The sequence below is a fragment of the Limulus polyphemus genome, unplaced genomic scaffold (genome assembly GCF_000517525.1).
Source record: "Limulus polyphemus unplaced genomic scaffold, Limulus_polyphemus-2.1.2 Scaffold916, whole genome shotgun sequence".
NCBI classification, from domain to species: domain Eukaryota; kingdom Metazoa; phylum Arthropoda; class Merostomata; order Xiphosura; family Limulidae; genus Limulus; species Limulus polyphemus.
In genome coordinates this window covers 13459-29526 of record NW_013666526.1, presented here as the reverse complement: position 1 = coordinate 29526, position 16068 = coordinate 13459, and the positions used below count along the sequence as shown (strand labels likewise).

Genomic DNA, 16068 nt, shown 5'->3' with positions numbered 1-16068 from the left:
ACCTGTTCTATGCTTGTTTTTAATTTTATTTTCTTAGTATAAAATAAACTTTCCAAAATAAAACAGCTAAATCAACATGCTAAAAATGTGTATATAAATTTTAGAAGGAGTCTTTGTTTTGTAACTTAAGGATTGCTGTAATTTAATGGCCACCTGCCTTTAGTGTTAGAAGATAATTATTTTTCTAGCTATATCTAGTACTTAATATTTTCATAATAATTTTAGAGATTGGACAAAAAACTTGAAAAAGATACTAATTTCAGTAGACACCTGAACTCTTTTTATGAATGGATGAGCCAAACCATTCAAAATGCAAAATCACAAGTATTCTTTCCATGGGGTAGCTTCTCCCTACATTTAATCCTCCTCCCAACCCCTAGATTTTCTGCATTTTTGAGGGTTTGATTTCTGGATGTTAACTTTTGGTGTGAAAAAAGAGTAGGTACCCTTAAAACTGTACCATTTTAGACATACTTCTAAAAAAAAACTCTTGGGAAACACAATCAGACTGTGTTCATAGACATTCTGCTCCTCTGGCACTTGAACAACCTGTACCACATCAATCACCAAATAAAATTCTCTCCCCTCTCCCTCACAAAACAACTCCTGAAAGAAAACCCTTGACATAAGAATGTACTATGTAATGTGTTTTTACAAGGGTAAGCTATCCTTGCTAATGTACCAATTTCAGACATCTTCTTTACAGTAAAGGACTGAACAATAACTAATAAAACTTCAAGTACAAAGAAAACAGCATCACAAGCACCACAAAACACGATCAGAAATACCACATGTGTAGAACAGTCACTTTGGGAAAGAAACCCAAACTAATGTTGATTACTATCGAGTATCACTTTCTTATTTCATGCAGTTTATTGGTTTGTATTGACAAAAAAGTTATGATATCTAATCAAAAACACTTTAGATGTGAAAAATAGGTGTGGCCAAAAAATGATACAGTGTGAAACATAAAGAAATGAATACAAGACTGGTAGCCAAACTTATAGCATTGATAAGAATTTTACAGCAAATGTTCATTCATTAGTTAGCTAGGCTGCATATTTTGTTTTATCCAGCATCATGCCCAAATTTGAACAAAAAATTGTTATTGAAGAATAATACAATATTCCCATAGAACCCTCTTCACATCATGTTTTCTTGCTCAGTAACATATTAAATTTTCTTTAAAGAGATTTCTTCATTTTTATTTTTGTCCATAATTTGTGTATTTCATATTCATGCATATATATTAGTAACAACTAGTTGCTTGATAAAATACAGATAAATTTATCAAATTCTTCACAGCTTTTGTTTTCAGGAAATATTTAAATTACTTTTTTAAATCAGTCTAGACAGATATTGTGCACTTGTAGTTTTCTGGGTTTATAAGGTATCATCTTAAATTAAATAAATTTTACTTGTTATTTCTGTTTAAATTGTTTTTAAACAAATTAAGACTAGATAGAATGCAATAGCAGTAATGGAACACAAAATAATATAATAATTATAGGTAAATACTCATACTGTAAATGGCCCTATCTACTTTCAATGGTCAACAACCATGTAAAATATTTTTGTCTAATGTATATCATTCCTGTTTTGTTTTTCATAACCCATGTTACATTTAAAGCTATCAGCTTCTTAGCACATTGCTGTTTTATCAACTTTTTTTGTGTATTTCTACTTGTTAACCAGTCACAGAAAATTTATATATTTTCAACCCCTATTTCATGATTCTTCTGCCTCCTTTTTCTTCTCCTAATGCCACCATTTCGAAATTCCATAATCTTTCATTTATTTGAATTCATATATTCTTATTTTTATCTATGTATCTTTTTAACTTTTAAGTCATCTCTTTCATATCCTTCTTCATTACCTGCCATGATAACTATATCATCTACAAACTTTAAACAACAAATCTTACTTTTCCACAGCACAGGTCCTCCAATTTTGTCTTTCTACCACTACTCTTGCAGTTCATTTTTCTTCAATACTTTACTTTCTCTATTAAATCATTCAATTTCTATTTATTCTATCTGATTTCTTATAATTTGGCTCCACATTCCAGTCTTATATTATTTCTTCTTTTTTTATTTGCCCCTTTTAACATCTCCATAAAATGTTGTTGTTTTTTCCCAATTCTCTAATTTTGTTTGTCCTGTTATTTTTCTTTTCTTTTTATGCCTGTTGATTTCTTCCTAAAAATCTTTTATTGATCTACTCTTCCTTATCTTCTCCCAGTTCTTATGATGTTTTTCTTTTTTTTTATTCTATAGAGGTTGAATACATTATATTAAAACAATTTTGGAGCCTCACCATGTCATTACAGTCTATATTGTCACATCCAGTCATGCTCATCTGATGGCCATACCTTTTGTCAGTAGCCTTGTAGAATAGTTTACATTGTAAAAAGGTCCATCATAAGACTGTAATGTTAAACGAACAACACTAGTCAATGTAGGCTTTACATAATCATCTGGTGTATAATGACAACAGTTTCAACTGTCCAATCACATAAACATCTACAAGTGCTGTGTCTGGTGATCTGACTGATATGCCATTTGTATGGAATAGTAAGAATATCTGTTACATTTCCCAGCTACTGAGATATGCAATGGTTAAACGGATATGTAATGGAAGCAACTTGTGTATTTGTGACTTTTGCTAAGCTGCATACTGTTAGACACCAAACTTTGCTTACTACAGCAGAGGTACAGTTGTTGCAGGTCTCTTTTTGAATGGAACTAGAGCCCCATGTTGATCCATGTTGTTAAGTACATTTTAAATCCCTAATCTAAACACATCTTTATAATCAGAGTATATGAATATTTTATATACTGTTCCCAAAGGTAATCAATTATCATCGTCAAATGTAATTCTGATACTGTGCAAGCCATTCCATCACAACTTTATATCAGCTTTGGTTGTCATATGACTTGCTGACATACATATTCAAAATTGCTTTAATATAACACACAAGCTTTCTGTATAACTTATATAAGTCTTCCTAATTAATGTCTTTAAATATATTCTTGACTCTTTTTCTCTTTACATTCTATATCATACCAACATTGACCTTTCATTCCATCCCTGCTAGTTTCCACATTTTAGTCAAAATCTCTAATTCTTCTTCCAGATCTTATATTTCCTTAATTATCTCACTCCATTTGCTTTCAACATTTTTTAAACAAATTCTTACTTCTTCTCTTCTTTTCACTCCAATTATCCCCTTTTGTATTTAGAATTTTTTTGCTTTGTAAATTCTTTTGCTTTTATTATTAGATTTGGTTTACTTCTCTCTTCTATTTTTATTCCTTCTACAAAAGTGTTTCTTTCTTCTTTCACAATTAAATAATCTACTAATGAAGCTTCTTTTACTCCTTCTAGTATGTAAGATTTCCCTCTTCATATCTTCTGTTCTCACATTCAAAATTATCAATCCATTTTCTTCACAAAACTATATCAATCATCTTCCCTCTGTATTCACCTCATCATCTTCAGGTTTACTTAAACTCAATTTAAAAATAACTTCTTTCTTCAACATTATCTCCTCTCCCTGTTTCTCTTTCAATCCTAGCATTAAAATCTCCCACTAATGTCAACTCTATCCCCCCTGTCCTAAAATTTTCTTCTTCTTCCTTTTAATTTTCCAAAACTCATCCATTTTTCTAGAACCACTAAATAAATGTAACCATCTTATAACCAAGTCTTACAGTGCCCCTATTAATCTGTTTCTAAATATTCTTTTCATTATTAGAGCAACTGATACAAAAGCTTTTAAAGTTACTTACATGTACTGTTTGAAATTTAATGTACTTTAAACTTTTTACTTAGAAAACTGATATTATCACACTTAAATGCTTAAAAAAAATGCATTAGTTTGAGGTCAAAATTATATGTACTTTGTTGACGATGAAATAAAATGTTCTAATCTACAATAACAAAAAACATAACATGTAACAGTTCTGGTTACCATAATGTGAAATGTTAGAAGTAGAACTACAGGTGATATCCATTATAAAGTTGATGTTCTGGCAGGCTAGATATGGAAGTCTTTTGACATATGAACTTCTAAAGTATTGTTTCAACTATGTACTTTGGAAATCTATATGCCTGCTTATTTAAAGGAAAAATTAAATCACTTAGCAATAATAACCATGGAACTGTTTAAAGACTATAGAAAAACTCAAGGAGATAAAAGATCATTCAGTTCTTTAAAGTCTCACGTTATGCAGAATGTTAAATATACATACTTTTGTTTTTAATCGAAGTACACATACTTATACCTATTCAACAAACCTTGAAAAATTCAAAATAATGTTATATACCACATCACTATGGAAATCATTCCACAAGCTTATAGCTCTAACCAAAAATGATGTGTGTCTTGAAACAGGTCTATATTTAGGATTTTACATCTTACACTTTTATCCCCTTTAATTAAAATTTTAGCAACACCATTCAAACACATAACCATAAAAAGTCTGTCAAAAACATTAGAATCTTTTAATACTTTTGAATAAATGAAATGTGTTCCCCATATTTCTTCTAGAAAAAACAAGTTCTGAGCTTCTCCTCATAGCTTAACTCATTCTAGAAGCCTGCCTGTGCACTCTGTCCAACATGCTGTTATCTCTCTTGTAATAAACAAACCAAAACTGGCCACACAACATGTACACAAAAGAAACCTCACCACAATCTTAACCTAGTTAACAATACCATTCTGGTTATTAAAATTAACATTTTCCTTTCCTGAAAATGTATTTACAATAGATACTAACTTCTACACACAGAATAACTTCATCCTTCATGCATTTGCCTATCAGATTTGAATGCCACTAGCCGTGAGCTAACTTCCCACCTAAAAATAACGTGTTTAACATGAACCGTGCTAGTGCATGTTGTCATCACCATGTAATGATAGCTCTCCACCAATAGGAGGGTGATACAACCTTCTTGCACAGTAACTCGAGCACTAAGCACCTGTGCTCGAGTTAACTTCATTCTTAGATGAGGCAAGAAGAAAGTGCACCAGTTGTGGGTAGGACAGATGGGTAAGTGTGTGGACGTGAGGCCTCATCTAAGAAGTTAACATTTTCCTCACCTCAAAATATATTTCTGATAAATATGGGCCTCTTCACACAGAATAGCTAGAATCCTACAATAAATTGGTGTGTGTGGATGGGGGGGGGGGGATAAGTTCCTTTCAGAAAGCACCCAAAGAGAAAGCCCATGGAGTGTGACACCCTAGGGCAGGAGCTCAATAGGGGCCCACTTGTGGAAGATTGCATTTAATCTCGACGAGGATATACTCTTAACCTAGAAGGAAAAGCACAAGAGCCCAAGTTTTACAGTGATGGGCAGAATTTTAGCATGACTAGCCAAGCACTAGCACACAAGCAGTCTGCAAGCCAAGAAGTATAGTGTAGTTAGAGCACGATCAGACTGTACAGTATGTGTCAAACCTTGACTCAACTGAACAGACTGGAACATGTGTGATTAACCCATCCTGCTGCAGGAGAAGGGCACACAAACTGTTTGAAGGATGACCTGAACTACATAGACTTTGCCACTATTGCCTTACTTCCCACCATATTGTGCTATACACAATCAGTGAGTAGTGTTCCAACTTCCACCACCCTTCTGGCTAGGAACTAGTAAGTGGCTTGGGTCTCCTGTGCTCCATTTGAAGAAGGAGAAGATTCATACTGGAGAGTCTTGGAGAATTACCCGGATCCCCACAATACACCTGCCAGAAAGGTTCTTTACTGGAGACAGTGCAATTGCTGACTACAAAACTGTATTTTTAAAAGCTGGCAAGCACAAGCCAAGAAAGTAGACAGTCTGGATCAGGCAATTCAGTAAGTTTAATATCATGAGGATAACTCTAGTGGTTTTGTGGAACACACCATTTTGACAGTGGTCCTGGTAGAGCCAGGGAGGATGGATTATGTGCTTTCCATTACCCCTGGCCTGATATGGATTTTGGGAAATAAGCATATCCTGGGAGGCAACACCAGCTACCTGGTGGGATCATATAAAAGGGAAGAAAATGCACTTACCCTTCTCAAAGACAATATGTAGATTGAAGAATAGTGACCAGAGGGAGTTGAAATTCCACAAGAGATGAAACAGCCAGATTATAAAGAAAATGAGAGATTAATGTATGTGGAGTTGTCCAAGCCTGCCAGAAGAATCTGTCCAATGGTCAGCAAAAGTAAGACAGGTGACGAAGCTGATTTGACAAAATCTGAAAGAGCCTGTGAACACCTACTAGAGAAATTGGCAGACTCATCCTGTAATGGTAGAAAGCGAGAGGTCCCTGAATGAATAGGAGTCCAAAGTAGAAACAATCGGGGACAAGAACCCTGAAAAAGAGATGTACCTGCCAAGTAACAGTGAACAGCCTGAACCAAAAACAGAAAACAATCCAAGTCTAAATGAGCATAAAGATGATAACTCAAAGGGAGTGAGATAGGAGAGAGAAAGCATGATCACCTTCTCAAGCCAAAGTCTTAAGAAGTAAGGCCTGGATGAAACAGAGAAGTAAGTATGGCAGAAAAAAAAGAGTGCAGGAAGCACTGATGACATATATGTCCAAACAATAACCATAGTCAAGAAGGAGAAGAAAATCTGCCTTCAGAGAAAGATGGTAAAAGGAACACAAAGCCAACAACTTGAATAGGACAAATTTAAGAGCATGTAAAACCATATAAAGGTCCAAGTCAGGCATAGGAGTAGGATGGTGAAGAAGAAAGGATCTGAACAAAGTGGAGAGGACAGGGGAAGAAAAAATCTGGTGGTAAATGGAAAGTCAAAATGTAGTTGACAAAGCCACTTTATAACCACCAATGGTGGAAATCAACAGTCTTGTTGAAAGACAGATGTTTTTGGTCAGAGCAAAAGAGAGAGAGTAAGAAGAGGGCAGAGGGAGAAAAGGCCTGGATGCCAACTGACATTGTAAAGGAAATCAGGATTGTACCAGCCACAAAGGTGCCACCAACAGGATTCAATAAGACATGTTGCATATCAAACTGAGGGCACAATGGAAAAGATGAAGAGGAGTGTAGGTATACAGAAAAAGATGAGACCAGTCCTGACTGAGAGCATTGACTGCCAGAGCCAAAGGATGAAGAACTGTGGACCAGAGCAGGGGAAGTTTGGTGTTGAGATGAGTGGCATGCCTAACTGAGAGCAAACACCAAAAAAATCTGAAGGTAGAGAGACCACTCCATAGGTAGAATCCTCTCTGGCTGAGAGAGGAATCTGCCACCAAGTTAAGAGCCTCTGGTACATGACAAGCCATCATATGAAACCAATAGAAATAAGCCCAAAACAGCATGTCCAATGGTCAGAAGCAAAGAATGAAACAGTTACCCCCATAACAGGTGATATAAGACATTACTGTTGAATTGTCAGAGTGGATCATGAAAACTGATCCATTAGAAGAGGGAAGAAATTGGAACATGCCCAACAGACAGCAAGAAGTTTGAGTATGTTGATGTGGAATGAATACTCCTCAAGAGCCCACATGCCCTAAATCATGCCATCATTCAGACACATACCCCAGCCCAACACAGAAGCATCTGTGAAGAGATGAAGATCTGGTCAGGGCAGCAAAGGGATGCCCACCAAGGTATTGGCACAATGAAGTGTACCAAATATTGGGCAGGCATGAGAAAAGTCGAGGAAGGCTTAACAAGCTGGCCCAGCTGAGCAGCTTCCTGCAGAAGAACACCAGTGTGAGAGGAGTCCTTCTGAAAAGCCAATTGTCCATGGAATAATGGAACTTCAGCCCCAATCTGTGAACATGGTGGGCAAATGCCTCCATGACCCAACTGAACACACGAGGAGCAGACATAAGGAAGAGCACTGAGCTGGAAGACTCAATCCTAATGGACAAAATGAAGAAAACTTCTGGAGAACATGGCAATTGGAATGTGCAAAAAGGCATCCGAAACATTAACCCTAGTCATCCACTAACCTAATTAAAGGAACCACCAGAGAGAAAAGATACCCTCAATACAAAAACAAGGGATAACACTAGTTAAGAGATAACAGGTCAATAACTAGATGCCAGTCCTTAGTATTTTTGGGCACCACAAAAAGATGAGAGTAAGAACCTGAAGTATGGGTAAAAACTATGTTGACAGCATTCTTGGTGAAGAGATCCAAGACCACATCCTAAAGATGCTGAAGAAAAATACAATTGGAGGGTAGAGGAAAGGAAACTGGAAAAATAGGAAAGGGGAGGAGAAGAAGTGGAGATAAGCAGTGAGCAGGAATTTTAAGAAACCATCTTTTGGCCAAAAATAGAGCCCAAAGGCTGGCAAAGAGAGACAGACAAGCTCCCACAGGGCTAGACCCAATAGAGGAGTCAGTGACAAGATGAGCAATGACCCTGACATCAGAAGGTAAGAGAGTAGGAAAAAGGTCATGAAACTGGAATGTAAAGAGGAAATATGAATCCAACAGGCCTAGAAGTAGAGGTTGAGAAAGACCAAGAAAGCAAAGTAGGCGATGAGGACTAATGCCGGACTGCTTAAGCCCAGTTCTCCAGTGAGTCAGAAACATTCCTGGACACCTACGAGTGAAGAAAAGAAGCCTGACAAAGATCATGGAGATAAACATATGGGAGGTATAAATTAGCTTGGAGAGCATCCCATCCCAACAAGACCCAACAGCAGAGGAACCAAGTAAGGAGGGATAAAGCAAAAGCAGAATTATGGGCCAATGTGGTGAAAAGAAGAGAATGAACCTCTCCAGAACCCCCCTTCCGAGAGCAATGATGTGCCTCAGAAACAAGATGAAGTGATGAGAGGAAACACGGAACACTGAAGGGTGATAAGAAAGAGATGAAGACATTAAGTGAAATTAAAGAAACCATACTGGTTATGCTAAACACAAACACTATACAAAGTAAACTTGATAAAAAAATTAAATCATTTATAAACTATTACAAATATCAAGTGACTGGTTAAAAATTTAAGAACACATACATTCTAGGCAATGCAGAGAAAAAGAATGAAGTTAATTTGAGTACATGTGTTTAGGGAAAGCTACTTCTCAAGGAGATTGTGTCATCCTCCTACTGGTAGAGGGCTATCGTCACATTATGATGTCATCATGCACTGGTTAAGTTCATATTACACACATGTTGCTTAGGTGGGAGGTAACTCAAGGCTAATGGTGTGTAAGTCTCATATACAGATGCATGAAGAAATCAAGATAATCTGTGTGAGGAGGTGAGGTACTATCTCGGAATTTACAATTCTTATAAATAAAACAAAGAACCTTATTTGGTATATTCACTACAGCTAAATACTTAGCTGAAGGCTTTAGGTTTTTTATTTACAATCACACCTAAAACCATCCCTGTTTCCACCCAAGCCTTATAATGATAAAATCCTGTACCACAATCTGGCCCAATCATTAAAATAGTCAAAATCCTTTTGGACAAGACAAGCATTCTCAGCAGGATCAGCTCTTCCAGTAACATTAGAATAAACAGCAAATTTAGAGGTATTACAGTCCAGAAAGCTATCCAAATAATTAACATAAATAATGAACAACAAAGATCTAAAATTCAAACTCTTCGAGGCCATTCTAGTAGAGTTGGGTGGTTACATCAATAAGTTTCTTATAAACTAATTGATTAATTGAAATTAGCATTTCTGATTATTCCAACAATCAATTGTTACAAGAATAGTCAATTAATTAAAATTAGGATTTCCACTGATGTCAACTATCACAAAAATAATCAACTAATTGAAATTAGTATTTCCAATAAATAATCAATTAATTGTTAGTGTGTACGATTATTACCATTTCTGATTATTACAAAAATTGATTAATATAAATTACAATTAAATTGGTCTTCATGAAAATAACCAACTAATCAAAATTAGGGTTTCCAATTATTACTATTTTTTGATTATTCCAACCATCCAAACAATTATTGCTATTATTTGTCTTTGTTGTGTTTTGCATAATTTTAACCTTATAAGTTTTTTTTTTTACTTTTCTACTTCAAGTTTGTTTAGTTTTGGTGATTTTTATTGGTGAGAGGCTCATGATTCGAGGGTCTGATTCTCATTGCTACTAAATTTGCTCAGCCTGTCTTTGTTATGGCAAAGCTACTAAAGCTATCTCTCTTTTTTTTTTATTCTTCTTCTACATAGCATGTATGATTTGAAGAACACTGTACTAATCAATTAATGGGGCCATTGATTAACTGATTAACAATTACTAGGGATGCACAGGTACCCGGCCAGGTATTGGGCTACCTGGTAACAGTCAGCTCTGACCAAGTGTCAAAGTTAGGCATTTAAGCTCTAATCTTTGTGGCAACTATAGTGGTATTGAAAGTTACAGTCAATAACTGGTTTAGCTTTAAAAAAAACTTGTTCCGAACAACAAAAACTGACTTCCTGCTGAAAGTCAGGGATTCAGAGAATAATGGGGTTAATAACAGGCATGGCTTGAGAAGTGGATTTCTGGGGAAGGTGGGGGTTTTGAGAACAATAGAAGTTAGGGTTTGAGAAGTTGGGGTTATATGGTAGATCAACAGACAGAGGGCAGGTAATAATAAAGAATTACCTTGAAAATTATAGACCAATTAATGTTACTCCTGTAGTAGGAAAAATTCTAGAGAGTCAGATAAAAGAAGTTTCCCAAAATCATCTACTGAAGTATGAGATCATAAAAAATGTGAACATCAATTTACTCAAAGATAATATCCCCTTATTAATCTATTAACTTTTCTTGAGGTTTTTATGTGTTATCTAGATGATAGAAAGGGTGTGGACTTTGTGAACTGAGATGTTTAAAAAGCTTTAAATAATATGTCACATTAAAGATTAGCTAAGAAAACCATTCCACTGGGAATTGGGGAGAGTCCAATAAACTGAATTGTGTGATAGCTGAACAAGAGAAAGCAAAATGTTGTTAATCGAGTCTAGTAAACTGGACCCTTGTTATTGGTGGAAAGCTTAGAGGTTAGTGCTTGAGCATTTGCCTTTTTTTTTTTACATTAATGATATTGATAGGAGCATAAGTAGTAAAGTTTTCTGATGACATTAAACTCCTGAGTATTTCCAGCTATATTAAGGGTGTTGAGGTACTTCAGAATTACTTGGATGAATTACTTAGTTGAACAAATATTTGGCAAACGACAATGTATCAAATTGAATTACAAAAGGCGAAAGATTAGACAAAAGTATTAGAAAAAGTCCAATTCTTGTTGAAATCTAAACTGTATACGAGGTAGAATGTCTGGAGGTTTGATCTTTCTATATATATATCATTAATATGGACAAAATCAAAGTCTTCTTCATCAGACTATGCAAATGTATTCCCCAGAAGTATTTTCTGAAATGTAACTTTGAATTTTCATGGATCCATTTCTTCATATTCCTGCTCAATGAACTGTTTCAACCATTTTCCACAGGGAAATGTGACAACTATCCAATCACCAATGGCAATTTTTGCAGGATTTAGTTGTATTCTATTTTCATTATTGTTTTCAGAATCAGAATCAGTTTTGTGTCCTGCAGAATCAGAGCTTTCAGGTTCTTTTGTCTTTATTATCAGAAGCTTTATCCTCCTCACTGGATGCACATTGATAATAGTCAGGCAAAGTAACCCCAAAACAAAGAACGAATTGATAGATATTTTTTAAAATAATACTCAGGTGTCATATGGATATACATTTGTCCTATGTTAATGAAATTTAACTTAGATCATTTTCTGTAGCAACATGGAGTGGCCTACATGTTTCCTTCTATATTTATGAAGAAGTTTCAGCATTCATTTTTTGAACAAAATATGACTTTTTTCAATTTTAGGTATAATATATATCGTAGATAAATAAAAAAGGATAAACTTATATACTGGCATAATGTCATCTAGCACTGCAATAAAATAGACCTAATCAAATCAACCCAAATGATCGTGAAGATGTATAAGCAAGTTCAACAAATTCAAGAGTTTTGTGCAAAGTAACCCCAGTTTGCAGTTTTTACTTTTTCTTAAGAGTGAGTGTGCAAGAACAGCTTTGAAGGACCAAACGGCCCCTTGTCATTCACATGTTATGTTATAAAAACAAATTCCCATGAATGGCATGTAGCCATTGAAAAATTGGGTGTCTTATAATCATAAAACGCTTGTCAAACAATTTAGAAGTATTTTTTAATTTATACTTTTTACTAACTTTCAAAATAAGCGGGTACCTGAAAACAAGGATTTTTACAATATATTAATTCCTTATGCAAATTAGTATCGGTCTTCTTCAAAAGTTAACTTAGTTCACTGTTTCTTAGTATTTAAAAACTTTTCTTTAGCACAATTACTCCTTTTATTTAAAACAACTAACATTTAAAATATCATAAATATACTGGTTAAGGCTTATAATATAGATTAATAAATACTGAACTGGAATTAAGATAGGTTCCCACACACACACACACACACACACACACATCCAAACTTTTAAAATAGTGAGCTGTTCATTATATTGCAACAAATGTTACAAGACATATAAATAAAGATTTACATTTTCAAGATACATAACACAGAACATGTAAACATCTCACAGACAATACCTAACTTGAATACCTTTCTTAATCAAGACATAACACAAACTGGCCTTGCCAGTCTTTATGTTACAAGGACATTCTTGTTGATCACTTACAAAACATACATTTAAAAACAAACTTTATATCATCTATGATGTGAACAGAAAAATAACATTAAAACTTTCCTCAACTCAATGTCCAAAATTGATAAAAATTTAAAAAGTCAAAATATTAAATAGCCTGGAATGTAAACTAATCTACAGGTATAAGGTTCAACAGAAGTAATCAGTCTTAACTAGTAGCCTATACCAGGAGTTCTTACTTCTTACTTTTTCAATCTGAAACTCCCTTTCGTGAGCATGAATACAATCAAGACCCCAATTTTTTGTGAGACTAAAAATTAAAATGAAATAATTACAACTCTAAGAAATGCTTATACAATATTTCAGTTCTACATATAACTTTAAAACAACCATAAGGCATATTCAATACTAAAAAAAAAGGCAAGGCATGGTCTAGTAGTTAGCATGCCTCTGCTGTGAGTTGAAGAGTTCAAAGTTTGTATCCCATAACCACAAAAATATGTTCAGTACTTCAGTGCCATAGATTTACTAAGAGAACGACAGTCACATTGCATTGTTTGGTCTAACGAGAGTAGCTTAAGTGTTGGCAAAGGGTGTTGTTGGCTACCTGCCTTTTCTCTAGTCTGTCAGTTCAAAATTAGGAATGGACATGAACAGATAGCATTCGTATAGCATTGTGTGAAAATCTGAAACAAACTAAAAAGAAAACAAAGGACACATTTACCCTATAGCACAACCAGATAGTAAAGAGGTTGTAAAGTTGAAGCAACTCTTTTTGAATATATTAGGTCCTAAAAAAAACTGAGATTTGTTGCATCTTTTCAAATTATTCGAGATTCCCTTTGGAGCCTCCCACAGTTTGAGAGCATCTGGTCTATATGATCACTAAATTTAATTACTTATTAATTACTTTTGTTGTTATTAGTAACTATTTAATAAGTAGACTTAGGTGAATGTATACACTACTAACCATGATGGCAACTTGTATCTGATTCCCATAACCCTACTACAAGTAATTGGTTTACTTGTTAATTATATAAATCAGAGTAGGTGGATGTTATGACATCCCTACTGTTAATCCAAATGTGTGGACCACTTTATATTTTACTCATCATCATTGCTTCTTTAAACGTACTGATTTTGTTTCAGTCTCATGTAATAAGGTGCTTAACTTATTTTCTCTTGATAAACTTATTGAGATTTAGAAAATATCCAGAGAATCAATGGGATAAAGGCCTTTGATTTCTTTGTGCTATATTGTGAAGATAACAGCATGAAAGGACACCAGCTTAAGATTGGTTAAAAACAGGTTAGGCTCCAGTTAAGACAGTATTATTTTTCTAAGATGGTGAGTGACTTATAAAATGAGGTGCTGTTTGCAGTAATGGAAGCTAGAATTTTACAGGAGTTTAAGATGGGAATAGATGAGTTCCTCAATAACAAAGGGTGGGTTAAAATTCTAACTTGTCTCAAAATGAGTAGACAAGAATAGCCTTAAAGGACCAAACTGTATCTTGATTCATATTTTATATTATGATATTTCATCCTATTGGAAAAACATAAAAACACCTGTCTTATAATTTCATTTGACCAGTATCAGTTAGCCTGATAACATAATCAAGAGTTCATGACTTTAATGTTTTAAACATAGCAAAGCCCATGTTTCAATACTTTAAAAACACTATAAAACTACATATGCTTTGGGACTAAAACCTATAAACCAGAGGGTATATTATTCGGAACCAGAAGTGTAGATCTAGTACTACTAGTACTTTTGTATAACTTATACTACAAGAACTTAAAACTATCTGTTTTTGTCTGGTTACTAACCATGAGGATTATTTCCAAAAGAAACTATTAACAAAAATACTAAAAATTAACTATAAAATATGGCACTCACAATGTTGCGTGTAACTTTTACTTATTACATTTTGTCTGATGTGTCTTGACCTACACAATATTAAAATACAAATGGCACTGTCACTGGATTAGTTTGATTAACATCAATCATTCACTGATTCAGTGCACAAGTTTTGAATAAAATATTAAATGTTAAAGATATATTACTTTTCTTTTGGCTCAACTTATTAAAATAAAGTATGTATATCAGTAAAAATGACTCCAAATTAAAATTAAATAGAGCATGAATTTAAAATGTCTCAACATTAGCTTGTAAAAAAAATCTGATTCAATGTCAGTATTGTCAGTTGTCACCAAACACAGAAAGTCGATCACTTTAATACAACTATTTACTACTAGTAGTACTACTTTACTAACGTTAGTAATACTGACACAGTGACAGTACTACGTAATAACAGACAGTAGAAACGTACTTCTATATTAAAGCCAGTGATTTACTTACCAGATTTGAAATAAAATGTGCTATCGCTATCACTTGAAACATCTGTAGACGATTCTGTAGCACTCATACTTAAAACCTTAATTTAAAACTCAAACTTAGAACAAAATCATTGACACTAAGAATTCCTCTTTTCTGTTAATGTTACAGCCATGTTCCCTTCGTGACAACGACGCTAGTGATTCATTGGTTGAAACTAAAAATAACAATGATAAAATTGTCAATCTTGAATATATCACTGAAACTTTACTAAACACTTGAATATTTATTTTCTAATGTTACTTATCATATATTTCTTACTTTTAATGCCCAGTGGGATGGGAAATAGAAACTGGGAGGGAGTTTATGCGCGGATTATTTACGTACTTCACACCATGGGGTAGTTTCTTACTAGCATGCATTTCGATTTAGATATGTGTAAAACAGAAAAAGACAATCAACAGAAAACAATAACATATACAGGGATTTTTTTAATTAATAATGGCAGATTCTGATTTTTGAACAAAAGAAACGACTTTCCTCTTTTAAGCCAGAGAAACAGAAAACTTATGTAGGGTATATTCAGGACTCCAATGCCTTCATATAATTATGTTTGTTTGTTGTTGTTGTTGTTGTGATATGTATATGTACACAGCGTGGTCATAAGTAAATAGACACCACCTTTTCAGAAGAAAAATGAAAATTTTCAGTCATATCCACATGAATTGATATATTTATAATTTAATTAATATCTAGTAGATATTCCTTTCGCTTCGTGGAGTTCGTTGATCCTTTGAGGCATCGTGAGAATCATCTCGTCAATTTTAGATTGTGTGATTTTCGCCCACTCTTGCTTCAAAACTTGGAGTAAATCGCTCTTCGAAGTTGTTTTTTTGTTGTTGTTGTTTCTTGACTTGCCGGTCGAGTATGGCCCAAAGGTTTTCGATGGGTTCATGTCAGGAGATTGGTTCGGTCAGGGCAACTTCTGGATACCATTTTTTCCTGCCACTTTTGGGTGTTTCTAGCAGTGTGACAAGGTGCTCCATCTTCCTGGAAACCCGGGGAATAAAGT

General features: G+C 34.3%; 1 protein-coding gene across 1 annotated transcript in view; it reads right to left on the bottom strand.

The window, feature by feature from the left end:
- Positions 1-15192, bottom strand: part of LOC106461219 (triple functional domain protein-like) — a 251610-nt gene extending 236418 nt beyond the window's left edge. Inside the window, exon 1 of the mRNA XM_022388075.1 lies at positions 15021-15192. Within this exon, the coding sequence (XP_022243783.1) occupies positions 15021-15087 (67 nt within the window). The 5' untranslated portion in view covers positions 15088-15192. The remainder of the gene's footprint in view (positions 1-15020) is intronic.
- Between the last annotated feature and the right edge of the window lie 876 nt (positions 15193-16068).